The sequence below is a fragment of the Hesperophylax consimilis genome, chromosome 22 (assembly GCF_061612785.1).
Source record: "Hesperophylax consimilis isolate HC1 chromosome 22, BYU_Hcon_1.0, whole genome shotgun sequence".
NCBI lineage: Eukaryota > Metazoa > Arthropoda > Insecta > Trichoptera > Limnephilidae > Hesperophylax > Hesperophylax consimilis.
The window spans coordinates 1,082,998-1,110,968 of record NC_142857.1 but is presented as its reverse complement, the minus strand read 5'-3'; the positions used below and the strand labels follow the sequence as shown (position 1 = coordinate 1,110,968).

The following is a 27,971-nucleotide window of genomic DNA, read 5'->3' as shown; positions in this document are numbered from 1 at the left end:
CTGGTGTAAGACCACCATTCAGAATTGAAACGTTGCTCCAAATGGCTTTAACCGGGTTTAGTGACTAGATCTGAATAGCCAGGTACTTCCCCACCTTCCTCTTTCCCTTCCCCACTTACCTTCAGCCTCACAACATCCCCCAATTGGGGATGCCATAGTCTCACTGGCTCCAGACGGGAGCAGTTGGGACTCTTGTGAGGTATTCACTATAAAAAAAAAAACCCCCAGGATTTATTTAGAACCATTTTTTTGCAATGCACCCGGTCAATGGAATGCTTACGCATTATTTACACCATATTACTGCGATTGAAACTAGTTTTATTGCATCTGATACGGTCAACATCGGTATAGCTTATGTTTCATACTGCGAATGTGGGGAAATAGTAATAGGAATTGCTGAAAAATTATAATGAAATTAAGATGGACTAAATTATAGACGCATCGGTTAATTAGATCTATGAACAAGGAGATGGCTAGCAGAAAAACAGATATAAAATTATAATAAACTTAAGATGGACTAATTTATAGACGCATCGGTTGATTAGATCTACGAACAAGGATATGGCTAGCAGAAAAACAGATATAAAATTATAATTAACTTAAGATGGACTAATTTATAGACGCATCGGTTGATTAGATCTACGAACAAGGAGATGGCTAGCAGAAAAACAGATATAAAATTATAATTAACTTATAATGAAATTATAGACGCATCGGTGATTAGATCTATGAACAAGGGGGATGGCTAGCAGAAAAACAGATATAAAATTATAATTAACTTAAGATGGACTAAATTATAGACGTATCGGTTGATTAGATTTATGAACAAGGGGGGTGGCTAGCAGAAAAAAAAGATATAAAAATGGAAATAAAAAAAGTAATAACACTAACATTGATTTAAACATAATTCCAATCGTTATGCAGGTATCATAAAAATGCTCCGCGCTTCACTCAAAACGGTAAAAAGAAAGCGACATATTTATATTTACATCATTCTATAGTTCATTTGTATGTGATGCTTATGATATATATTGAAATTATGTTATTTCACTGACAAATTCAACGCGCATGCAATGTGAGGCCAAAATTCACACACTCTCTCTGTGAGTCTGGAATAACGAACAATTGTCTGGTATTCTTATATTCGCCGTCAGCAGGGAATGTCGAGAATATTTTTTTAACGAAACATACCGAGTGAGAAAACCAATTTAAATATATGGGAATTGGGGTTATCAACACGTGAGTTTTTAATCAGGATTCAAAAAGCATCAGAATTTCAACTAGAAAATTATTAGGGCGTGTAGATATGCACAAAACAAAACTAATGCACCCGCAGATAACACTCGCAAAGTATAGATCAAGGTCAAAAGCATCAGAATTGCAACTAGAAAACAAGTAGAGCGTGGAGAAATGCACGAAACAAAACTAATGCACCCGCAGATAACACTCGTAAAGTATAGATCAAGGTCAAAAGCATCAGAATTGCAACTAGAAAACAAGTGGAGCGTGGAGAAATGCACGAAACAAAACTAATGCACCCGCAGATAACACTCGCAAAGTATAGATCAAAGTCAAAAGCATCAGAATTGCAACTAGAAAACAAGTAGAGCGTGGAGAAATGCACGAAACAAAACTAATGCACCTGCAGATAACACTCGCAAAGTATAGATCAAAGTCAAAAGCATCAGAATTGCAACTAGAAAACAAGTAGAGCGTGGAGAAATGCACGAAACAAAACTAATTCACCCGCAGATAACACTCGCAAAGTATAGATCAAAGTCAAAAGCATCAGAATTGCAACTAGAAAACAAGTAGAGCGTGGAGAAATGCACGAAACAAAACTAATGCACCCGCAGATAACACTCGCAAAGTATAGATCAAAGTCAAAAGCATCAGAATTGCAACTAGAAAACAAGTAGAGCGTGGAGAAATGCACGAAACAAAACTAATGCACCCGCAGATAACACTCGCAAAGTATAGATCAAGGTCGAAAGCATCAGAATTGCAACTAGAAAACAAGTAGAGCGTGGAGAAATGCACGAAACAAAACTAACGCACCCGCAGAACTCGCAAAGTATAATTCAAGGCCATCTATAACAAAAATACTGTCAAGTGACAAGGAAAAGAAGTTGATATATTACCAGCGAGTCTTAGGTAAAAATGGAAGTCAAAAAATTAATTATAAATATTTTTTTATGAGACCAATGATATTTGTAATAATTCAATTCCCATATGCGACCGAATCTGTTGCACATTTCTCGTTTGAAGCGGATCTGACGTAAGGCCTGATGTATATGGTTATTGCACTACTAAGAAAACCTGATTTTTTGTTAGAGATGTTACTGAATTGGAGTTCTTGCGAATGTAGAAGTTCTCTATCATTAAATGACAAAATTTATCAATAACTTATTAGATAGCCTAACATAATAATATCATTAATTATCTATGTTGGGATTGTGTTTACTCATTTACTGGGCAGTGACCTATGGTGAATGTTTAGATAATTATATTATTCCTATCAATATGTTCGTTCAGTTCGTTTTGATAAAAGGTGGAGATGACACAGTTGTGTGCGCGACACGGTTCAGGGATATTGACATTTTAAAAGTGATAAAATTTATGCCAAAATATTTTTCGTATATACATAAAATTAATTATTTAATACAGAGGTGAGTTTAAACGTAATACCTATACATATGTACCTATCACATGTAGGAGTCCTGAAAGTGAAAATTGTTGGTCTGAACTCCACATTGTGTAAAGAAGAAACTTGTACCAAAATCAACAATTTCTTCAAAGATTTGAAAGCATCATGAGTGACCGTGTAATTTGGTGATCATCTAGTAAATTCTGAAAAACATACACATAGGTATATGTTTTTCAGAATTGCCTGATCTCCTGATCCGCCTGATCTCAGGTCGAGTATCGAAGAACACGAGAGATATATATTGGCTCCAACAATCTTCGATCCGATAAGACCGCATGCAAATGATTTAATTTGATTTATATTTACATTGTGTATTTATTCTCTTATGAAACTAGTCATTTATTTATTTAATTTTAATCTTATTATAAATATGTTCTTACATGAATCCTTTATGTATTCTTATATATAGGATGTGTGAGATTGCACTAACCTCCCCACATTCCGGAATAAATATTATAATTATTATATATACTTATATGTATATATTTTTATTACATTTTAATAATAATTGTAAATAATTACATTTGTCAAATTTCTATTGTTTCATGTAAAGTAAAGGACGTGAAACATGGAATGTTTAGGCAACGTAACAGGGGGCGCGTCTGCAGCCCCCTTCGGGCAGTTGCTCAGCGGAGCGCTGGGTACACTGATGGCTGCCAGCTGCCTGCTGGGGGGGACCGGGCAGTGGCCCCCAGACAGGGCGGAGCTATTCACTAATAAGGGTGAGGCAAGATCTGTACCTTTTCCAAAATAAGTCTCGCCTCCTTAGTTGGCTTCCACACAGCCGTTCGCCAGAGTTTGAAGCCAAAGCGCACAGAAGTCGGTTATACAATACTTATTTGAGCATTTATTTCATTGCAATTAAAATATTGAACATTTTAAAAATACTGTTTGTTCAACTAAATATGATAATCTTCAGGACAAACTGGTAAAATAATGACAATGTAAAAAAAATATTGCCGATTTTTTTTCAAAACCTCGACTAGCAAGCCGAAGGTCGCGGGTTCAAATCCCGACGTTGCAAGTAAATTTTATTTTATTGATTTGTGTTATTTCACAATTTATTCATTAAAAATAACATACAGTGTACTTGCGGCAAGTTCCGCAGTAGAAGACACTCGGAGATATATCACGGAGACAATAAAAACTAACTGTCCCTTTTCCGCAAGTGGGCGTAAACGAGACACAGGTGACGCACCGCAAGGAAACATCGCTGGAAGTGTAGACCGATACACTAATAAGTACATAAATGATAAGCGTGTGGTGTTGCTGCCAACTCACGTTTAATATTAATTCTAATAATGAAAATCTAATAATAAGAGCATAACTTTAAAATTTTAGATATCCAAGAGTACGACTTCATAGTGGTGGGTGCAGGGTCAGCAGGAGCGGTGGTAGCCAGCAGGCTGTCAGAGATACAAGCATGGAAGGTTCTACTACTGGAGGCAGGGGGAGATCCGCCAGTGGAAAGTCAGGTAAAGTATAATCATATCTTCAAGTCTCAGTGCCGAACAGACTTCCTTTTACTTGCTTCTACTAAGTGGTTATTATCTGTTTTCAGATACCCAACTTGTTCTTCTCAAATTTAAGAACCGACGCTGATTGGCAGTACAAAACTGAGTTCGACGGAAAAAGTTGTTTAGGAATGGAAAATTCTAGGTGCCGTTGGCCGAGAGGTAAAACTCTTGGCGGTTCGAGCGCAGTCAATGGAATGATATACATACGGGGACACCATAAAGACTATGACGATTGGGAAGAGAAAGGTAACACTGGATGGGGGTACAAAGATGTATTGAAATACTTCAAGAAGTGCGAACACATTGATGATGAAGAAGTAAAAAATATGGATGATTATAAAATCTACCACGGAACTGAAGGTTACCTGAATGTTGGACGTTACAATGATTCTGCACCGTTCGGAAAAAATATACTGAAAGCACAGGGCGAATTGGGGCACAAAATTCTTACCGACATGAATGCTGACACTTATTTAGGGTTTTCCCACGCCCAAGGCACATTAAAAAATGGAGAAAGACATTCAAGTGCTGCTGCGTACCTCAGTCCAGCAAAAGATAGGAGCAATTTGCACGTAGTGAAGAATGCATACGTCACAAGAATCCTTATAGAGAAAACGAAAGAAGTTAGTGGCGTTGAGGTACAAATAAGAGGAATAAAGTATATTATAAAATGTAATAAAGAAGTGATCATTTCTGCAGGAGCAATAAATTCCCCACAACTTCTAATGTTATCCGGGATCGGTCCAAAAGATCACCTGATTTCTCTTGACATTGAGGTTATTACTGATTTACCAGTAGGTAAAAATTTACAGGATCATGTGATGAGTCCCTTGTTTTTCAAGATGGAAAGGCCAAATCAGCCTGGCATAGACTTCACTAGCGGAGTTGTTCAATATCTCACCAAGCGCACAGGATTCTTGGGTTCCATAGGAACCCTGGACGTCCTAGGCTTCGTAAATACCAAACACGACTCCAAATATCCTGATATTCAATACCATTTCCACACCGTCCCCGCTAATACTCCAGATCCAGGGGAATTTGCAGAGAGAAATGGATACAACAAGGAATTCGTCCAATCGTATAAGAATTTTAACAATGACGCAGATTTCCTGCACATATTCGTAACTCTGCTAAAACCAAAATCAAAAGGAGAAATACTTTTAAAGAGTAAGTGCGCTGGAGATAAACCTTTGATACGTGCTAATTATTTCGGAGAAAGAGAAGATATTGCTACATTAATCCGGGGAATCCGTGAGGCACAGAGGTTAGAAAATACATCGGTTTTTAAACAAGCAGGCGCAAAAATTGCGAACTTCAACTACTCCCCGTGTCAAGGTGAATTAGTATTTGACAGTGACGAGTACTGGGAATGTATTATTCGCCACCTGGGCAGCACACTTTACCACCCCGCCGGCACTGTGAAGATGGGCCATTCCTCCGACCCCGAAGCTGTGGTGTGTCCCAGACTCAAGGTCAGAGGAATTAAAGGACTCCGCGTGGCAGACGCGAGCATCATGCCAGATGTCGTCAGTGGAAATACAAATGCTCCCACTATGATGATCGGGGAAAAGGCAGCCGCTATGATAAAAGCAGAGCATATCGATAATTATGAAGAACAATGGAAAAGTGATTGAACCTAGAAAAATGTTGGTTCTCGGAGAACAACGGTTTTCTTATAAGGGAACCGCCGGCTGCACAATAGTATCGACCTTTACCCAAATAATCATGGATATAAATAAAGCTCTGGTGAAACTATGTTATTCCTTACTAAAAAAATAATTACGACATATTGCGTACACGAACATTCTTCATTCTCCTTATCAAAAGCCAATCATTTAAGATTTTTAACGGATTGTATTCATCCAAAAAATGTTTCATTATCATAATATTTTGTAAATATTTACTAATTAAATTTAAGAATTATCTGTTTTTCTGAATTATGTTTATAAATAGTAATACCCACTGGAACGATTTACCAAATTATTTCATTAATACCATTCCTCAAAATATTCATATGAAATTGCTTGCATCCACCTATATTTCGCCGTTCATCCCATATTTTTAGGCATTATAATATGGCAAATTATGACAAGTGATCTCTCAAAACGTTTTTGCAGTATGGCAAGATATATCACTCCAGTGGATACATATATATTTTAAATAAATAATATGCTTATGTAATAATGTGATAAGAATAAAACTCTTCGTTTTATCTTTAAATTATTATTCATTTCAACATTTATATTCAGTACGTTTTGATAATGTGTTGAGATCGCACAACAGTATCATCAAGTTGTAACTATTTGTTAAATAAAATTACTTTTACATCGGAAGGTGTACATATTCACAAAATATAGATGTTTGGAAAGTTTTTTAAACTCATTAATTAATTGTTTCGTAACTCCGTTTTGTGACGCGGAAAAGTGAAAAAAAATCAGAATTAAACATTGGGTAGGTATGTATTTTCTTTAATGATTAGATTGAAGGCATTTTAAGAGGCAATGTAATGTGAAACCAGTTACCAGTGATAATCTCTAGTAGGTGTGAGATCTGTACCAATTTGAAATAAAAACTGATGTCGCCAATTCGCATGAGACTTATTGATTCCTTGGCCCCAGATAAGCCAGTGAATTTCATAATTCGTTTAAGGAAGGATACCGATTGTTGCAAATTATTGATCGATTTCGTCCGAAGAGCGAGAAAATTACTTACTCCGGGCACTAGACATCAGACATATGCATCTGTCAGTTCATCCAAACAAGCACACAACGAATCTGTCAGTTTATCCTGACATCCTCACTACGAATCATCTATCAGCTCTTCACTTTAGTGGGTGGAACCATATTTCTTGCTGATGTTAAGTTGGTCAACTCTGTACATACATCATAATACATTTTACCACATGATTTACACAATAAATTTTGAAATCATTTTTCAGATTATCAAGATATTCAAGATTTGAGAATGCCCACAACATTTTTGTAAACATTTCGCGAATTTTCGGGAATGTTAATCAAACATGAATGTTTATTTATTCAGGTTAAGTGAAGAACTAGAGACATGGAATGTTTGGGCAACATAACAGAGGGCGCGTCAGCCCCCTTCGGGCAGCTAGTCAGCGGATCCCTGGGCACCCTGATGGCCGCCAGCTTCTTGCTGGGGGGGACCGGGCAGTGGCCCCCCGATAGGGCGAAGCTGCTCACTGATAAGGGTGAGCCAGGATCTCTTCTGAAGCTAAATGCAACGCTTTCTGCATTACGTCAACCAAAATAAAGATATAAATTATTTTTTAATTATTTATTGATCAATTGAGCAAAAGCTATTTAGAAGCTATACAAAATAAAATAATAGATTCAATAATTTTACAATAGCCCCTTTGTAAATTAATAATCTATAAGTACCTGAATACGTCTGTCTCGACCCTAGTGAGACAGATGTAGAAAAAATTATGTAATAAAACTTTATATTGATAAATAAAAATTAAAAAAATTAAATAAAATTGTACAAGCATTCAAATAAATAAAAATTGTAAGTATTAACTAATTACTACAAATAACGAGTAATTACGAACCATATAAAACAACAAACGGTCCTAATCAATGAATCAACTAATTTTCGTTGATTAACAGGTTTCTTGGGTACTCAATAAAAAAAACCATTGTTAGTAACAGTTTTTCACAAATTAATTTAATTATAAGTGGGTAATATACATAGTACCCATTGCGGTTAATCACGTAAAAGCGTTTTAATCAATTGAATAACTTGTGACACAAAGATGACTTCATCATAAAATCCAGTCTACAACATAAATCTTATTTATTTATATTTTTTTTATAGTGAATACCCCACAAGAGTCCCAACTGCTCCCGTCTGGAGCCAGTGAGACTATGGCATCCCCAATTGGGGGATGTTGTGAGGCTGAAGGTAAGTGGGGAAGGGAAAGAGGAAGGTGGGGAAGTACCTGGCTATTCAGATCTAGTCACTAAACACGGCTAAAGCCATTTGGAGCAACGTTTCAATTCTGAATGGTGGTCTTACACCAGGGCGATACTGGTAGTATCTTCCACTCTGGAACGTGCCGCAAATATACTATATATTATTTTAATTAATTAATTGTGAAATAACACAAATTAATCAAATAAAATTTATTTGCGCACGCCGGGTTCGAACCCGCGACCTTCGGAATGGCAGTCCAATGCGTTACCACTGGACTATGCCGGCCGTCATAGATTATCAAGAACTTATGAGATTATCAAGAACCAATTCTATCAATTCTTCAAATATTATCAATATGTTACTTACAATTCGTTGGTGTTTTGTATCCATATCAGTAAGTGACATAAACTGACTTAAACCCTCCATACAAAATACCATAAGGTTTATACCTATAACTAAGATGGTTAAACGTGTTAAGTTTCAATATTTACGCCGTTTAGTGAGTGAATCACAAAAAAGTTGTATACTTATATAAATGCTTACCATTCATAAACTCTTCAAGATATCCCTATATTAAAAAAACACCGTGCAGCAATCTATTTGACATTAAAATGGGTCCTGAAATTGATGATTTAAAACCCTAAGATATAAAAAACCTCGTTTCTCTTAAAAACGTTTAAAAAAAATAATATTTTAAGCCATCATTGTTCAACCGAATAAGGTACCTAACCAATAAATTCCAGATATTCAAACGTACGACTTCATAGTGGTGGGGGCAGGGTCAGCGGGAGCCGTAGTGGCCAGCAGGCTGTCAGAGATACAGGGATGGAAGGTTCTACTGCTGGAGGCAGGAGGAGATCCGCCAGTAGAAAGCCAGGTTAAGCATAATCATATCTTCAAATCAATCCAGCTTTCATCAAATCTTTTGAACTGCTTTTAGTATATCTTTCCTTTCTGTTTTCAGATACCCAACTTGTTCTTCGCAAATTTGAAAACTGATGCTGATTGGCAGTACAAAACTGAATTCGACGGAAAAAGTTGTTTAGGAATGGAAAATTCTAGGTGCTGTTGGCCGAGAGGTAAAATACTAAATAAGGGGCACAGGCGCAGTCAACGCAATGATATACATACGAGGAAACCATAAAGACTACGATGATTGGGAGGACAAAGGTAACACTGGATGGGGGTATGAAGAAGTATTAAAATACTTCAAGAAGGGCGAACACATCGATGACGAAAGGGTGAAAAACATGGAGGATTATAAAATCTACCACGGAACAGAAGGTTACCTAAATGTTGGACCTTACAACGATTCCGGACCTTTCGCGCAAAATATACTGGAAGCCCAGGCCGAATTGGGACACAATATTCTACCCAACATGAATGCTGACACTTATTTAGGGTTTTCCCACGCCCAAGGCACAATAAAAAACGGAGAGAGACATTCAAGTGCTGCTGCGTACCTCAGTCCAGCAAAAGATAGGAGCAATTTGCATGTGGTGAAGATTGCATACGTCACAAAAATCCTTATAGATAAATCAAAAATAGTTACAGGCGTTAAACTACTAATTGAAGGAACACAATATGTTGTAAAATCCAACAAGGAAGTAATCATTTCTGCAGGAGCAATAAATTCTCCACAAATTCTGATGTTATCGGGAATCGGTCCAAAGGATCATTTGAATTCTCTCGACATTGAAGTTATTGCAGACTTAGCAGTTGGTAAAAATTTACAGGATCACATATTGGCGCCCGTGTTTTTCAATATGGAAAGACCTAACAAACCTGGAGTAGACTTTATTGACGGAATTGTTCAATATCTCACCAATCGTAGAGGATTCCTGAGTTCCATAGGGACCATGGACGTTCTTGGTTTTGTAAATACCAAAGGTGACTCGAAATATCCCGATATCCAATATCATTTCCACACTGTACCCGCTAATACTCCAGATCCAGCGGATTTTGTAGTGAGGAATGGATACAACAAGGAATTCGTCCAATCATATAAGAAATTTAACGATGATGCAGATTTCCTGCACATATTCGTAACTCTGCTAAAACCAAAATCAAAAGGAGAAATACTTTTAAAGAGTAAGTTTGCTGGAGATAAACCTTTGATATATGCCAATTATTTCGGAGAAAGAGAAGATATTGCTACATTAATCCGGGGAATTCGCGAGGCACAGAGATTAGAAAATACATCGGTTTTTAAAAAAGCAGGTGCGAAACTTGCGAACTTCAACTACTCCCCGTGCCAGGGTCAATTAGTATTTGACAGTGACGAGTACTGGGAATGTATGATTCGCCACCTGGGCAGCACGCTCTACCACCCCGTCGGCACTGTGAAGGTGGGTCCTTCCTCCGACCCCGAAGCTGTGGTGTGTCCCAGGCTCAAGGTCAGAGGAATTAAAGGACTCCGCGTGGCAGACGCGAGCATCATGCCAGATATCGTCAGTGGAAATACAAATGCTCCCATTATGATGATCGGGGAAAAGGTAGCTGCTATGATAAAAGCAGAGTACCTGGATAATTATGAAGAACAGTGGAAAAGTGATTTATAATGATTACCTAATTTGTTTAGCATAAACAGAAGATGCAAGCGTGTTGGGAAAGTAGACACTCGAAAGAGTGTAGATGCGACGGGTTTCATAATAATTTAATTTAATCAATTTTTTTAAATCATCAATACCTATTTAATGTACATTTTACTTCAGTTTTATACCGATTACGAACGATAATAGTAAGGCCACCTAGAGTACAGGCGCGCGACCGCCTAAACCAAATTACGAAGTCGGTGCTGTCGCGAAGTAAACTTCACTGTTTTAAATAGTTTAATCACACTGTTTATTTCATATTTTTTGCGGTAAAACAACACACAAATCAGTAGTAACAACAATCGCCGCCATTTGTAAACTGTCGCTGCACGAAGGCGTTGACTTACTCACGTAACAATTCGAAGTCGCGCCCGGCCAGTATTCTAGTCGGCCTTGGGTTGATACGACATGACATTAGAGTAACAATATTATTACTCTAAAGAGGGTTTGTTCCACAGAATTTTAACAATTCATCAAAGTTTAAAGTTAAAATTCAAGTTCTCTCGATGTTTTGTTATACAGAACGTTGGGCAATAACATAAATTTTATGAATTGTTTAAATTCTGTGAAACAACCCGTCCTAAGGATAAGACGTCGATTTACTGTTGTTATATATTTGCATGAAGATTTGAAATAGATTATGCTAATAAACACGTTTGTTTTTATTTTTTGTAAGTAAGTATAAACCCCCGCAAGGGTGGTCAGAGGACGGACCGCCAAACAACTTGGTCTTGGCACATACTCCTTACCTAATTCACATCCATACATCGTCTTAAACATACTCTTCTATTATTCTGACTCTTCACATGGCCCGACTCAAGTATCTTATTCACTTGATCGTGCCATGTCTTCCTCGGGTGTCCCCGACTTCTTCTACAATTCACGTTTGCATCATATATTCTCTTTACACTCCTTTCTTCGCTAATTCGCTCTACATGCCCAAACCATCTAAGGGCGAGTTGTTTCGGAAAAAATCACGCGTGAGAAAGTCATCACAACGTCAATCCACTCAATTTTCCATAAATTGGGTTGTTTCATCGTCCGTCAAGAGAAAATTCAACGAAATATTCATGAAAATGTGATCAGCCGAAATCGGCCGGTTAACGCGATCCGCCATTTTGAAAAAGATTGACGCATGCGCGAACGTCACAATTGCGGTCTGACATATCGTATGTGCCAATTACTGGTGATAACGACCCTCACTATTTTGGCAAATAACGCAAAGAAAACCCAACGATTAAAATTTATGAAGTTAAAGGTTTTGTGGGAAGAAGTTTAGATACCTTTTCTACATAAAATATTGTCGAAATTCGTTTTTATATCGTTGGTTTCCGTGATTTAAAATGACGAAAAAACTGGTAAAAATATTGAAAAACTACAAGTTTGTTTCTTTTGTCGACCAATATATCACAAATTATGACTAACATAGTAGCCAGGAGGCCTGGAGATACCCATCTTTTTAATAGTAGCAGAATCAAAGTAAGGTTGGAATGCGGTGAGTTTGGAGATGAAGTGATTGTTGGAGATGGTGGTTATGGAATAAAGCCATATTTACTAACACCCTTAAGGAATTCCGTTTCTCGAGAACAACATTTATATAAAGAAAGTCAGATCAGGACCAGAAATGTTGTTGAAAGAACTTTTGGAGTTGTTAAAAGATGGCTTCCAGTCCTTTCTTCATAAATTAAAATGCAGGTAGGTACAAGGGATCATTGTAACAAGATCAACCACCTGTATTCATAGACCCCTTGGACGAGGTTAACGATGTACTGGTGCAAGCACCAATCTTTAACAGGGGAGATGACCACGTTCGTCAAACCCTCATTAACTCATATTTTGCCAGATTGATGGACTAATAAATAGTAAAATACTACCCAGCACAAAAAGCCCTATCTTACCTCCTTCTGTACCATTAAGCCTGTCGTCCCACGTGTCGGTAAGGAATCCACATAAGCCGAGTGCTGTAAAACCCTGCATTGCAAGAGAGGTTCCACAGTAGACCGCCTTATAAACTGTTTTCTTACTTTACTTCTCTGTGCAAAACTCGGTTTATATTGATTCTTTACCAACCCATGGGGCAACACTTTCTGCAACATCTTCCGCCTGGAGACTCGAACACATGTGTACAATCTCTTGGTACATGAGCGAAGATAATAAAAGTCTTTTGAATTTCAAAACAATAATGTCTTTATTCAAAAATAGCTGTACCGTGTTGCTGTGGCTCAGTCTGTTTTACCTGTAACAGGTGTCATCTAAATAATGTAGGTATATAAAAACACACGCATATTTGAATGCAACATTGTGTCTAAATTTCAAAGCAATCAATGAAGAACTTTCAGAGATTTTCAACAAACGACCATTTACATATATTCAGAGATAGATAGTTAACATGTACAAAATAATTAATGTAATGATAAATCTTCTATTTATTTTATACTTTAATGTTTATAAACTTAGTAAATTACTTTGTTTATTAATAGAGAATACATACCTACTATTAGAAATGTTTTGAACAACTATCTCACATATACATATATTATGTAATATGCATTGGATCGTTATTGAATGTGAATAGCTTAAGTGTAACTGCATAGGTACTCCTACAAAATTTCATAAAATAAATAGAGTACCAAGATGTAGTATATTCTTTTATTTGTATTTTACATAAGTGAGGAACAAAATATATCAAAATAATATAACAAATTAAAATAAAAGAGAAAATAAGTAAGGCACCTACCTACACTGTAGAAATTGAAAAAAAATGAATAAATCGGAAGGTTGCGGGTTCAATTTCCATCAGCGGCATTTATTTTTTCTCAGAGTTTATTTATTTTTAAATATGTATGGGTGTTTCAGACTAATATTTACTGATTATAATAATTTGTTAATATAAATTCAGTAAAAAATAAGAAAATAAAGGTTTAAAATAATATTTATGGTATTTTCCAATTATGTTCTAAATCCTGTATTAACAATTAGTTAATGTTAATTAAGTATTAATCTTAAGTGTACCGTACCATACCGTCTACAGTACCATACTTATCTACCAGGTAACTATGGTACTGTATATTATCTCCATATATAGTTAGTAATAACATAGATCATTCTAGAAATGTATTACATAGTAAATCACATCAAGGTCGCTGTAGCGACTTGATTAGCGATTGTGATTATTTATTTTTTATTAATGCCCTGAAAAAAGTAAAATTATACCAGAATACTCTCTCGGAAGAAAGAATAATTTACAGCAAAAATACATACTTATACAATGGGAAAGAAACATTTAAGAACATAGTATAATGGACTAGTTAATTGTGTGCGAATGCATTCATTCATCTTTTTCTAACAATAATTGACAATAATTGAAAAACATTAGAAAGAACACAAAAGATTATACGGCCCATAAAGTAAAGGTCACACAGCATTAAAAATATGCATAATATAAAAACCTGGACATGCCGTGCATAATATTGCATAAAATGCATTTTTTTAAATTTACAGTTTTAAAAGGAAAGAAAAGAAAAATGCGGTCTTACTGGAGTACCCCGTCGTAAGTACACAATGTACATTTGTTAGTATTATCATGTAATATAATGTAGGTAATTGTGAAGCCAGAAAATACTTCATAAGAATTGTGTACATAAAAAAGAGAAAAATTATTAAAATTAATATTAGTACATTAAAGAATTCACCCAGTAGATAGTGAACAGAGGGGAATAAACTGCTTTCATCTCAGTTTAGTTTTAGCATGACTCCGATATTACTCGTTCTTGTCTCAATAATCCAATTTTTTTTTAAACCGGAAATCGGTATGTATAATAGGGGGCGCTTCTGTCAAAAGGGTTGGATTTGGATGCTTCAACAACATGAGAATACATTAACTAATCAGATTATTATCTTAAATAAAGCAACGATAGTGAAATACAAATATTTTGTACTAAAATCTACTAATAGTTTGTTTGAAAACTTGTATTAAGTCAGTCAACAAATTCGTTTACATTTAAAGGAGATGAAATTGCCCTTAGGATTGAGGTTTCTGGGGCGCTGCTATCAAAACGGTTGGATTTGGATGCATTAACAACATAAGAATACATTAATTAATCAGATTAATTTCTTAAATAAAGCAACGATAATGTAAAATAATTGCTTTACACTACACTCGACTAACATCTTATATAAAATCATTCGACAAATTCGCTTACATTTAAAAGGAGAGGAAATAGGTTTTTAGATCGTTGGTTCTGGGGCGCTGCTGTCAAAGGGGTAGGAGTTGGAAGCTTAAAAAAATGTGAAAATGCATTAATTAACCAGATTATCTTAAATGAAGAACTAATATAAAACTAGGAAACATTGTAGTAATAGTTAGTAAACTGCAGTCAACACCATAATAAACCTCAGCTATGGCGCTAACCAAACTCCCACCTTCTTCCACCACCAGCTAGCTCCTGCAGCACCAAAGTGCTGATGTCATCGTCAAACACGCTAGGGAGTCCGTCAATCGAAGTAGCCACTATGCTCCGCATAAAATTTGTGTCCACCGCTAGTCCTCTCCTGAATTTCTCTGCTACCGTCCTTGAAGCATTATTAAAAGTCAATTAATAAACATATATACCTGCATGAATTAAACAAAGCATCAGGGCAACGAATTACTAAATATAACAGTTCATTTAACAGCATTATGGCGTTAAGATTAATACCAATTAAGATATATATTCCAACCTGCCTTGCCCGACGCTTCATATTTTCAAACCGAGCTCGGAGCTGTTTGACAGAATCCATCGCCATTGAAATCGGATATAAGAGTAGGCCATGTCGCCTCTCGTTGTTTGAAGATGACTGCGTCGGTCTTTTTATTGGTGAGAATATGGCTATACTTCCTCACCAACATTGCATTGTTTCCTGAAAACACATTTCATATTTATAAGTAACAAGATCGTACAAGGAATTGCTGATCTCCTGTAATTGCTGAAACCTGTCTCATTGCACAGAAACACCGGGTAATATTACAAGCGATAATTATATAGAGGTATCGCAAATGTTTTCATTATGATCGTTTATGTTGTTTAGAAGACGAAACTCTACATAATATTATCAAGCTTTACATTGGGATTTAGGAAAACAAAATGCCTCACGTACCCATACGGTTACAAACATGTGTATTATTTATTCATAAAGTTCATATTTATTATGGAAAAAGGGTATAATTTACAATACTTACAGTAAGTTTGGATCCATTTTAAGTTTTCAACATTTGAGACAATAAACAATCACAAAATACAGGCAGTCTAACAACGCGACGGCGGGAAAAAGTTTTGACAGATTGATAAAAATACGAGGTGTTGCCAGCGTAAAAATAATTCCTGTCTCGCAAAAAAATTATTCTCTGCAATAATTGCCCGATTCGGCGGGGAACACTGGAACGGATTATTCAAATATAACGGAAGCTTTTTCGGAGTTGAAACAACCCAATTTGTATTTGAATAAAATCGACGTGAAGATTTTATTACATTTGAATAGAACTCGGGAATCTGAATAATTGTTCAGCTTTTCCGAAACAACTCGCCCTAAGTGTCCCTTTCTTAATCTTACTCATTACGCTTACATCAACCTCGCACTCTTTGCGGATCTCCACATTTCTCAAACGATCATACATTGTTTCACCACACATACGCCTCAGAGATGTCATTTCTACAGCATTCAGCCTTTCTCTGTATTATTTAATGTTAGAGAAAACAACAATGGTGTAAGGAAGTAGGTAGGTATGGCGTTACGGTCACGAAATATCTTACCTAATTTTATTTTAATTGTAAGTGACATTTAAATCACAAGTGGACCTCTACCGGTTTTTTAATTTCCCCTTGGCCTACTTGTAGAAAACAGTTAATAAAAAATCCATAATTTACTGCCTTCGGACAACTAACAGGCCATCAAAAGTTTACACTAAACACCCTATTGCTAAGATAACTAACAATCCAACTGAATAATTCATCTTTGATGCCCAAAAATCGGAGTTTAAATATAGGTATGTGATGTTGAACCTCGTCAAAAGCTTTACTGAAATCAGTATATGTACTGTCTACTTGTTGTTTGAGACCAAGAGATTCAGATATTTAATTTTCATAAATCATTAAATTACTTAAGGTAAAGCGACCTGTGATGAAGCCATGTTAGTTAGGAACAATAATGTTGTTGATAGGTTTTACATTGATATCTATCACTAATTTCTCAAAAAGTTTCGGTAAAGTAGAGACATCATGCAAATTGGTATGTAGTTTGATATATCGCTTTTATTGCCTTTGTATGATTTATTTTAAATAACTATTTTTCCACTGAGCTGGAAAAGACCCAGAACATAAGGACCTGTTAAAGAGTTTATTTAGAGGATATATCAGACTACTAACACAGGTTGTGAAAAATATTGGAGGAAAACCATCCGGTCCAACATATTTAATGGTATCTAATTATTTTATGCCTTTTTCTATTGCTTATATTTTGATGAAACATTGACTTAGATTTAATGACTCTTCCACTGAAATATCGGTAACAGCATTGACAGGAATATTTATGATTACTTATCTATTTATTTACGCCCTAATGGGCTTTTACAAAAGTAGTAAACAAGTAATACAGTTGTGTTACATGGTTTACAATAAATAATGATTTTTGATTAAATTAAGGTAAATTCAAATTAATAGTGTGGATTACGGAAAGCTTAATATGTATTAAGGAACATATAAATATAAAAACAAAAGTGTATTCACTACGGAGTTGTGAATTCATACATCTCAGTAAAGTGATTAAAAAGATTTCGTTTTATAGCTAATACGGAATCTTTAAACATGTCTACAATATTCCCAAATTTATTGCCAAAATGCATACTTTGCCTCGTATTTCTAGTCGGTACGTAAAATTTTATTTTGGCGAGAATTTCAGGGTTGTCAATGCAATTATTAATAATTTTATTTAAAAGTACAACGTCAGAGATGATCCATCTATCTGACAGCGTTATTAAGTTAAGTTGTTTCATCAAAAGGGAAGTTAATATTTTGAATTGGAATATTCAGTATGTATATACCTATATGTTAAACAAATAGTTTAAAACAACTCAATTAATTCCTCTGTTGACAGGTTTTTAACGAAAGATTCCGTCTTACCTCCACAATTACATTATTATCATAAAAGAAGTTAATACTAATAAATCTAAATGAAATATTTAAAAAAAAAACAAACATTCCCAGGTTACGAATAACATGACTACATGAATAAATGAGCGGAAAATGTTGCTTGGGTCGTGATGAAGGACTTCGCCAGCCGAGAAATTGAATGCGATGCCAACTGATCGGTCAACTGATGAAACAGAACAAGATATAGACAAATAAAAAGGTCTCTGTTTTACCGGGACAACGCCTCTAATTACTCGGCCATTGGGTTCTAATTATTTTACGTCATTAGTTGAGAACGTTACCTTTTTTAGTTTTCTGTGTCTTGTTCTGTTTCACGTTTCGTTTAGATAAACTTCAAAAGTTATTCCAATAAAATAGAACATTATAATTTGTTGAAAAAAAAACAACAAAAACATTCGAGATAGATAAAATAAAAACAGCATTCGAACGGTCAATGGCTGAGCTGGCATCGCGTCTGGATCCCACCCGGGGGCCGCGAATTCAATTACTTGGCTGGCTTATTACTCTATCACGACACAAGTAACATTTTACGCTTACATGATGGTAGTAGGAAATATTGTCAATTTATTCGTAATTCTGGAATTTAGGTCTTTCTTTAAAAAATAAAAATAAAAATAAAATTAAAAAAAATAAAATAAAGGGAAAAATGGAAAAGGGGGTTTAACTGGGAATACATGGAGTTCGATACTTGATCACTATTATTGCCAGATTGCTTGGTTATGATTGGTTAAATAATTGCATGGCGATAACTAGTAAATAACTTATGTCATAATGGATAGAGATTTGTATGCCGTTTTTGCGATTCCTCGTTTATCCAACGATGCGGACAGATTTACTGCCTGCTTGCTACTTATACTCATACTCTGGCCGTGAAAATATCAAATCATATCAGATCTATTTATGTTAATGTGTCAAGTTTATAGGTTAAGCTATTTGATTATTTTTACTCGGGGTGAATTAGAACTTAATGGCGCTATATAAATTAATTGCTAATAGGTACCATTAAACTTTATTACACCCGCTCGAGTTCAGTGAATCCGAAATGAGTATCGTTAACACATAATATGATGTCAGCGAAGACAATGAAGAACATCATTTCACACATTTTACGAGTGGGTTATTATTATATCAATAATTGCCACCTTATTTAATAATAAATGTAGTGGTGTTATTAAAGAACAACGCGTGATTTAAACCGCAGGCAAATTAAATTGCAGTACATTTAGTCATCTTTGAAATCGTAGTAGATGGTTATGATCGAAAACTAGTCCTTCAGAGTTAAAATCGCCAAAAACTGAAGAAAGGTAGAAAATTTCGGGTTTTTTTTTGATAATGTTGCGTTCGACGCTCAAGGTTGAGGAACTTGTATTAATCATCGGGCCAACATCACAAACAACTCGGCAAGAAATCAAACTAGCAGATCTGACGCAAGGTCTGATATACATATACATGGTTACTGGACTAATAAAATGGCAATTTATATCTATTTATATAAAGACGAGTGTCTGTGGTAGTCGAGCGGTGTGAATTTGATTTTTATACAAATCGACAGTTTTATTCCGAGATAGAAGATATGTTGCAAAATTGACCTTCCTTGAATTTTCCTCTTATTTTGAACGTCAAGTGTACAAATTTTCATCAAGAAGGATCAAAAAATCTGCTTCAAGGGGTGGGAGAATATGATGGGGATGGCTTTTCAAAATCTCATCTAGACAGTGGCCTTCCTGTTGTTTTGAAGGTAAAGTGTGCAAAATTTCATCAATCCCGGAATAAAACTGTAGATTCGTATTACAATCACATCCCCGCCCCCCGCAGACACTCTTCTTTGTATAAATAGATAGAAGATGCCATTTATTCATACCAAGTGTAATGCCACGTATACACACCCGAGTTGAACTGCCGAGCTGAACGACAACTTATGCGGAAGAAATGAAGCAACAGCAAATGGCGCAAGACGCCGCTTGCTTCGTTCCTATCCCTAATTCGTGGGCCGTTTCGCGTTTCGGTTCGCAAATGTATACGTACCATTTGAATTAATGAAATGCGCAAAAGCAAACTCCCTTAGATATTAGATGTTTGAAATAGAATAATTATATATTGGACGTTATCTTTAATTAGCGAGATTATTTTTTTGCGTACCTGCGAATTTACGTAAGGCGCGTGATGTAACTCGAGGTGTTACTGTATATAACCTTATTTGAATAAGGATTCGATATTATTTATTATCATTTCAATTTACACATAAATAACTATAATAAACACATTATGTTCAAACCCTAAGCAAGAATAGCCTTAAGATAAAACAAGTGGATACCAGTTTTCATATTTAGGTACATTCAATAAGAGATAAAACATGAATAAAAGCAATAAAAAATATTTAGTCGTACAATTATTTTCCCCCTACCCTTTAATATGTTCCGTGAGGATTAGAAAACCTCGGCAATTGTCAGCGATTAGTGAGAAAATCCATACCTGAAACAAAGAATGCATAATTAATTACATAATCTCATATTCATAAGTTTGTACAAGCTATAATTTCTTATAATTCTTCTCCACAAATAATGCTGTGAAAATCGACTGGGCAATTATAAACTTTAGCCATAGAAATATATCGCCATAACGTTGGTTCTTAAATAACACGATGGTTAATCAATTCCATGTTTTTTCTACTTGAAATTCCCATGCAAGTTCTTACACAACATTTACTAGTTAAGTAATATTATGTTAATTGCTTAAATTGCAAAGTGATGAGAACCTACGAACCAGTGGCATGTTCTCAAAAAATAATATCCTCTTGCCTGTGACTACAATACCCTATAAATATCTACTAAAACAGATATTTTAAAGTATTAATATTAGATATGGGTATTGTATCAAAGTGTACCTAGTCGGGAAAGTGAACAGGCTGTTAAAGAACTTGACTTAACTTAATTTAGGTATCATCCCACTTTATCAACTCCAAAAAGATTGTTTTAAGGATTTCGAAAACAGACCACTTCAGAAATATTTTGTATAATTTTCATCAAGTTCAAGTACTAATTATTATTTTTTCTAGTTTATTTGAAGGCGCTTTCCGGCATGCATTTACTTGAGTGAGCAGGTATACTTTAGACTAGCTGTTCTGCCTAAATTTAGTTACAGGATTTAGGACATAGTCGTAATTGGAAAATTGGATATAATTGGACTTTCTCTTAGGAATGGTATTTTTAATTTAAGGGTGTGACAGCTTAAAAAGGTATGTTTTTAGTTTAGACCTGAATTCTGTTGGACTTGTTATGGATTTTAGTTCCGGAGGAAGTTTATTACAAGCCTTTGGCCCAGATGCTCCGAAAGCGTGATCATCAAACTAAGTATTTGGCTTCCGATTGGGTTCCATCAGTCTGCTGATGTTGCCGATCTGAGTTGACTGCCTCAGTCCAGTGTTTTCCGGGACGCATAGTTCAGAGATGTAAGATGTGTCCATTTCATTGATGGATTTTAACACCATCCAACACCATTTGTACTGGATTCTTTCAGGGCACTTGAGCCAGTGAAGGTTACGAATGTGTTTTGAAATGTGCGAATATTTAGAAAGCCCGGTTATGAGCCATGCTGCTGCATTAAACACTGATTAAAGATTACCAATTTGATATTTTGGAAGGCTGGCATAAATGCCGTTGCAGTAATCGAGACGCGAGACTACGTAAAAGTTGATAAGTAGTTTTGTTGCTTCTGTAGGAAGGTTTCTTCGGACAGACTTGAGTTATCTTATCCGGTGCTTACTGTCCTATTTATTTAACTTTTAAACGAAAAGTTCGAATCTAAATTAACACCGAGAAGTTTGAGTGTTATTTTTGGGATGATATCGCTATATAACGTACGATTGTTTCCATCATCCCTTGAACAAACATCAATAATTAGTTTTAAAGAATTCATTGGCCACAGTGAGAAATTGACCTACTCTTATAGCTGAACGAAATAAATTACGTAAGTTCGAAGCACAAGTAATAATATCCGCATTATTAAAGAAATTCCACAAGTTATTCATACATAGGTATATTATTCAGTTACTAATAAGCAGAACAATTTAAGAGAACATTTTAAAATATAACAAAACCTCATTACATGTAAGGTAACTATTACTTTTTGAAAATAATTCAAATAAAATAACAAGAAAAAGGAACCGATTTCTGATGACGATGATGAATGCTATCACCGCCAGATAAATTGACATCTGAATGATCGAGTGGTGAGTGAAAGGGTCCTCAGTGCGTTGTTAATGGCCTCGTGCGAAAGTTTGACACAAGAACACAAAATACCCATGACTCATAGACTGTAACGACTATATATGGTGTCAGGTAGAGATTGCTTTTCGTAGGGCTTTATTGAGACTTTTAGAAGTGATTTTGAAAATAAATGGGCGATCTTCTTAAGAGGAAGCTATAAGCCAAAAATTTGTATATTCTTGGTATACCTTATATTGTAATAGGCATTAAAATCGCTTGACAAACGGAGTCTAGAAACCTCGATTTCAAGCACAAAACTGGTTTTTATTAAATAATTTTATAAGACAGCAAAAACAACAAGACAACAAGTTAATCAAGTGAAACTGTCACAGATAATCTTAGCTATAATACTGTATTTTTAAAAAGTTGTCTCCTTTATGCGTTCATACATTTCTATTAAAAAAAAAATTGTATTTTAAATTTATATTTTTTATTGAGAATTATTATTTTTTTATTTGTATTCTACTCAAGCGAAACGATAGTTACCTTCAATTTATCGAAAGCATATTTTTGGTATTCATAATGTACACCAATTCGTTATAAAGATTGATCAAAGTAGTGACTTGGCATTAAGCTTCGACTTAAAACCCCTGTACTAGTGTGCCAAAACATCCACCGAGGATTTCCTAGTAGCTCACTGCAATTGCCACGATTTTATATTATTTTGAACCTTAAAAAATGCTCCCCGCATAGAAAAATGGTTTTTATTCCCTTGGCAAGAACATAATGTATCTTATTTATTGTTATTAAGTTTAATTTGTAGAACTCCATTTTATTTTTTTATATTTTTATACAATAATATTATTATTGGGTTTATAAAAACAGTTAATTTTTAAACAAGTTCTGCTGTGTAATTATTATTACGCGTGACAGCTGTTTCGCCCTCTAAAGGTAATAATAATGTAATAATAACAGTTTGATATTTGATTTATATAATGTGACTTGACATTTTAAAATAAATGAAATGAAAATACTTGGTTTTAAGTCACTTTATGGATAAATTTTATCTTTAATTAATTTAATTTTTATTGATAATTTTTATAACTATCCTGATGATGGTACAGCGGTACCGAAACCGGTAGGCAATAAAATTTATCATTAAAGTGACTTAAAACCAAGTATTTTCATTATTGTTTATCAAAAGTGATTTTAATCATAATGTTTTCAAAATCATTTGCCCTTAATCGATATTCAGAAAAAATAATAATTATGGTTCAATGGGATTGAACTGTACCTCTTTGTGTACGTACAGTATACCTAAAATATAATGTTTGCGATGTCGAAATGAGAAAATATGTTTATAAACATCGATATAGAAATGAAATGAAAAAAAATCTAATATTCTAAAATCCATAGCGTTCGTTTACGCAAAAAAAAAATTACCACCAAAAAGCTCACGAGAATATTCCATTTAAAGAAAACGATTGAAAGGGTGTCGAGATTACAATAATGGTTTTATTATAAAACATTTAGCTTGATTCACTTTATTATTATTTTATTGAAAATTTATCTCTTTTGTTTGTTCATGAAGGACAAATTTAGAACAATCGTAAAATGTAGAATTGCAATTAATCTAGCTGGTTACAGACAATATATTTTTATAATATGCATTAGCAAAGCTATAAAAAGGTAAGGTGTCAAAATCAAAAGTCAACGTGAAATCTTTGACATAAATATTTAGTTAAAACCAACACAACCTTTGATTGTTCGTGAGTTCTATTAAAAATCAAAAAGTTAAGTATGACGAGCTTCGATCGGTATTTGGAACTAAGCCCGAGAATTTAAAATGTCGGCAGTTAGAATTGTACAAACCTCTAAATATGTCCCAACAACCACTTTCCTCCATAATTTCAATCCACTTCCAGCTTATTACCAAATCACGTATCGATTCCCAATTAAGAGTGGCGAATGCCTACACCAACAAGCTCCGATAATTTAAAACTTTAAAACAAGTTGTGTTAAATATTCGCTAATTTTGAATTTGCGAATTCAGGGTTCGAATTATTCACATTTCTACGGAAATCGTTAATTTATCGGCGACCAACCCTCCTAAAATCTCATTTTTCAACGGATTATCTATCAACCATCAACCATCTGAACAAAGAAACAATTTGTAGAATTAATAACTCATATAAAAGATGATAAAAATGCTCAAAATATGCAGTAACGATCAAAAAGACCAAACTGCAATATGCATATGCGAATATGCAAATGCACAGACGCCGACGGTCCCGAAGAACAATGTAAGAAACGACGAACAAGAAACAACGTTAGAAACGATCCTCTAAACAGCTCTACTGCAAAGCTACAAATTTGCACATCCGACATTGTTCTTCGGGACCGTTGATTATAATCTGAAGCCTAAATTGATGCTGAGACAAAATAGTCGTAAATAATATAATATCTACTCATTCCATTGATGTAGGTATTATATGTATTAAGTTGTATTTAGTCAATGACTCGTACATAACATATGACTGGTATATTGAATGAGAAGAAAACAGATAAATGCATCCATGGTAATAGTTCATTCATACATATGCGTAGGCACAAAAGAGTGATCTCGATTCGCTTTTTACCGAAAGTGTTCATGAAACTATTTAGGTATACGTGTTACCTACAAATATCTAAACAAGATACAGATCATATGCATAGTAGATGATTCGCCTTATTTATGGGTTTATTTTGACAGGAGCATTTCCGATTATTGGACTCATGAGAAAACATCCTGTGATGCCTGCACGACTATATAATATTTATTCGGAACAAACAGGTTAATCTCTTTCAGCAAAGACCGAACGAATGACCACGCAATGAATGAACAGGTTTATGGGTCTTTGTATACGCTGGAAAAGGCACGTATACGAGAACTGGTACCTGCACCGTTGTGCGAATATTCCATTTAGTTGCAATAACTGGAGTGAAGTCACTAACCTATATTAATAAATTGACAAGAACAGGTTCGATTACACGATAAAAAAAGTAAAAACAGTTATAAATTAGACCAGTCGAGAGGTTCGATTCCCGCCGCGGTGAAAATCTATAATAATAAAGACACGTATCTTTTTATTACGTATAAATAATGACCGACCGAAACTACATTTTCAGCTGAAACCGAATTTGGGCCTCTATTCGCTATACACATGCCACAAAATTGGGCATTGTTTTGGTAAACATGTTGATTAGTTAGTGTAAAATAATTTAAAAGACATCAGTTGAAAGGATGAATCGGTTTACTTTCAGCGCTTTTTGGTTCGTTCTTATATGCAAAGGTTCATCGAAAAAGGGGTCCGTGATTTTAAAATGAAATAACTAAGTGTATACTATAGGTAAACTATTTATACACCAAAACATGAAGAAAATATTGTTTTACACGTGCGTATGTCGTCCTCCATCCAAAGCACGCTGAATCTATCAGGGAAATTTCGGGGTAAACAATGTTATTAAAATAACCCCACAAGAAAATGTCCATAGAACTTAGATTATAGCTTCAGACCATAAAACTTCACCAAAACGGGAACATTAATTATTCTTGACACGTGCCAGAGTTAAGCCGAACGTGATCCGACATACCACAAAAGCAGTTTCGATTACGGCAAATTTGAGCGAAACCGCGGACGAAAATCGTTTATTGGCAGAAACTAAATTACAGTCGATAACTATATATAAATATTGTGAATTATATCTGCTAATCTTCATAATAAAGTCGCATATGAAGTGACCTGGACCATGTATGACCTACTTAGAATGCCAGAAGATCGACCTCCGTATGAAATACTGGAGACAATTCCAGCGGGAAGACGTCCAGTGGGCCGCACCAGGCTTACTATGGATAAGCAACGATTTCTAGCACAGCCGATCGATGAAAAAATTATCGATAATTTTTTTTTTTTTCTTCTTAGGTTTGTCAACAGTGATTCATATCAAAGCTCTCGAAATACAATTACATTAATTAAACTTGGTTGATACTATCACTAATTACAGACAAACACATTGATGAACACAACACTGTAGGTAAAGATTACAGTTTATATTCCAAGAGAGCTACAATGACAGTTGTTGCGTATGTATTGGTTGATCTAATATGATCGCTAACTTGTCATTGTTCCCGAGCATGACTGCAGATCGCCAACGAACAAACAACAGCTCAAAATGAGTGTTCTTAATTTATTCGACGTAAACTGTTTTTTGTACGTTAGTGATCTGCAGTTGTGCTCGGGAACGAAGACAATTTACCGACATTTTAGACAAAACGTTTATCGATCGACCGTGCTAGAATGACAGAGGCTGGGCGAGGAGAGGGGGAGACACTGACCTGCAGTGGATGGGGGCCACTAGGACAGGGGGAAGAAGATGTGATGAGATATGGGTCATGCGATTCTAGGTGTTGTGATGTTAATTGTATAGTTTGATGTATCTTACAAAACGTTTATCGATCGACCGTGATAGATACCCAGAGACTGCGCGAGGAGAGACACTGACCTGCAGTGGATGGGGGCCACTAGGACAGGGGGAAGAAGATGTGATATGAGATATGGGTCATGCGATTCTAGGTGTTGTGATGTTAATTGTATAGTTTGATGTATCTTACAAAACGTTTATCGATCGACCGTGATAGATACCCAGAGACTGCGCGAGGAGAGACACTGACCTGCAGTGGATGGGGGTCACTAGGACAGGGGGAAGAAGATGTGATGAGATATGGGTCATGCGATTCTAGGTGTTGTGATGTTAATTGTATAGTTTGATGTATTTTACAAAACGTTTATCGATCGACCGTGATAGATACCCAGAGACTGCGCGAGGAGAGACACTGACCTGCAGTGGATGGGGGCCACTAGGACAGGGGGAAGAAGATGTGATGAGATATGGGTCATGCGATTCTAGGTGTTGTGATGTTAATTGTATAGTTTGATGTATCTTACAAAACGTTTATCGATCGACCGTGATAGATACCCAGAGACTGCGCGAGGAGAGACATTGACCTGCAGTGGATGGGGGCCACTAGGACAGGGGGAAGAAGATGTGATGAGATATGGGTCATGCGATTCTAGGTGTTGTGATGTTAATTGTATAGTTTGATGTATCTTACAAAACGTTTATCGATCGACCGTGATAGATACCCAGAGACTGCGCGAGGAGAGACATTGACCTGCAGTGGATGGGGGTCACTAGGACAGGGGGAAGAAGATGTGATGAGATATGGGTCATGCGATTCTAGGTGTTGTGATGTTAATTGTATAGTTTGATGTATCTTACAAAACGTTTATCGATCGACCGTGATAGATACCCAGAGACTGCGCGAGGAGAGACACTGACCTGCAGTGGATGGGGGCCACTAGGACAGGGGGAAGAAGATGTGATGAGATATGGGTCATGCGATTCTAGGTGTTGTGATGTTAATTGTATAGTTTGATGTATCTTACAAAACGTTTATCGATCGACCGTGATAGATACCCAGAGACTGCGCGAGGAGAGACATTGACCTGCAGTGGATGGGGGCCACTAGGACAGGGGGAAGAAGATGTGATGAGATATGGGTCATGCGATTCTAGGTGTTGTGATGTTAATTGTATAGTTTGATGTATCTTACAAAACGTTTATCGATCGACCGTGATAGATACCCAGAGACTGCGCGAGGAGAGACACTGACCTGCAGTGGATGGGGGCCACTAGGACAGGGGGAAGAAGATGTGATGAGATATGGGTCATGCGATTCTAGGTGTTGTGATGTTAATTGTATAGTTTGATGTATCTTACAAAACGTT

The 27,971-nt window shown here is 35.6% G+C and overlaps 2 protein-coding genes and 1 pseudogene across 4 annotated transcripts in view; 2 read left to right on the top strand and 1 right to left on the bottom strand.

The window, feature by feature from the left end:
* Flo2 (flotillin-2) overlaps positions 1–27,971 on the bottom strand; it is a 710,730-nt gene that overhangs the window by 273,745 nt on the left and 409,014 nt on the right. The window lies entirely within an intron of this gene.
* On the top strand, positions 2,539–6,966 carry LOC149412589 (glucose dehydrogenase [FAD, quinone]-like). Of its 2 annotated transcripts, none has more exons than XM_089644980.1 (4): positions 2,539–2,669; positions 3,266–3,429; positions 4,049–4,182; positions 4,269–6,966. In XM_089644980.1, the coding sequence occupies exons 2-4, from the start codon at positions 3,276–3,278 to the stop codon at positions 5,856–5,858; spliced, it is 1,878 nt and encodes a 625-aa protein (XP_089501106.1). In that variant the 5' UTR covers positions 2,539–2,669; positions 3,266–3,275; the 3' UTR covers positions 5,859–6,966. The 2 variants fall into 2 exon arrangements, with proteins under 2 accessions (XP_089501106.1, XP_089501105.1); XM_089644979.1 differs by having other exon boundaries at positions 2,544–2,669; positions 3,261–3,429.
* On the top strand, positions 6,544–11,183 carry LOC149412588 (glucose dehydrogenase [FAD, quinone]-like; annotated as a pseudogene). The gene is made up of 4 exons (XR_016304250.1): positions 6,544–6,679; positions 7,264–7,435; positions 8,904–9,037; positions 9,125–11,183. The product of XR_016304250.1 is annotated as a glucose dehydrogenase [FAD, quinone]-like (transcript).

What these genes read in the sequence shown, in the direction of transcription:
- LOC149412589 (XM_089644980.1), top strand. Translation starts at nt 3,276, where the DNA reads ATGGAATGTTTAGGCAACGTAACAGGGGGCGCGTCTGCAGCCCCCTTC. An exon ending in GGAGCTATTCACTAATAAGG is followed by an intron (nt 3,430 to 4,048) that starts GTGAGGCAAGAT and finishes TTAAAATTTTAG; the next exon opens with ATATCCAAGAGTACGACTTC. An exon ending in ATCCGCCAGTGGAAAGTCAG is followed by an intron (nt 4,183 to 4,268) that starts GTAAAGTATAAT and finishes ATCTGTTTTCAG; the next exon opens with ATACCCAACTTGTTCTTCTC.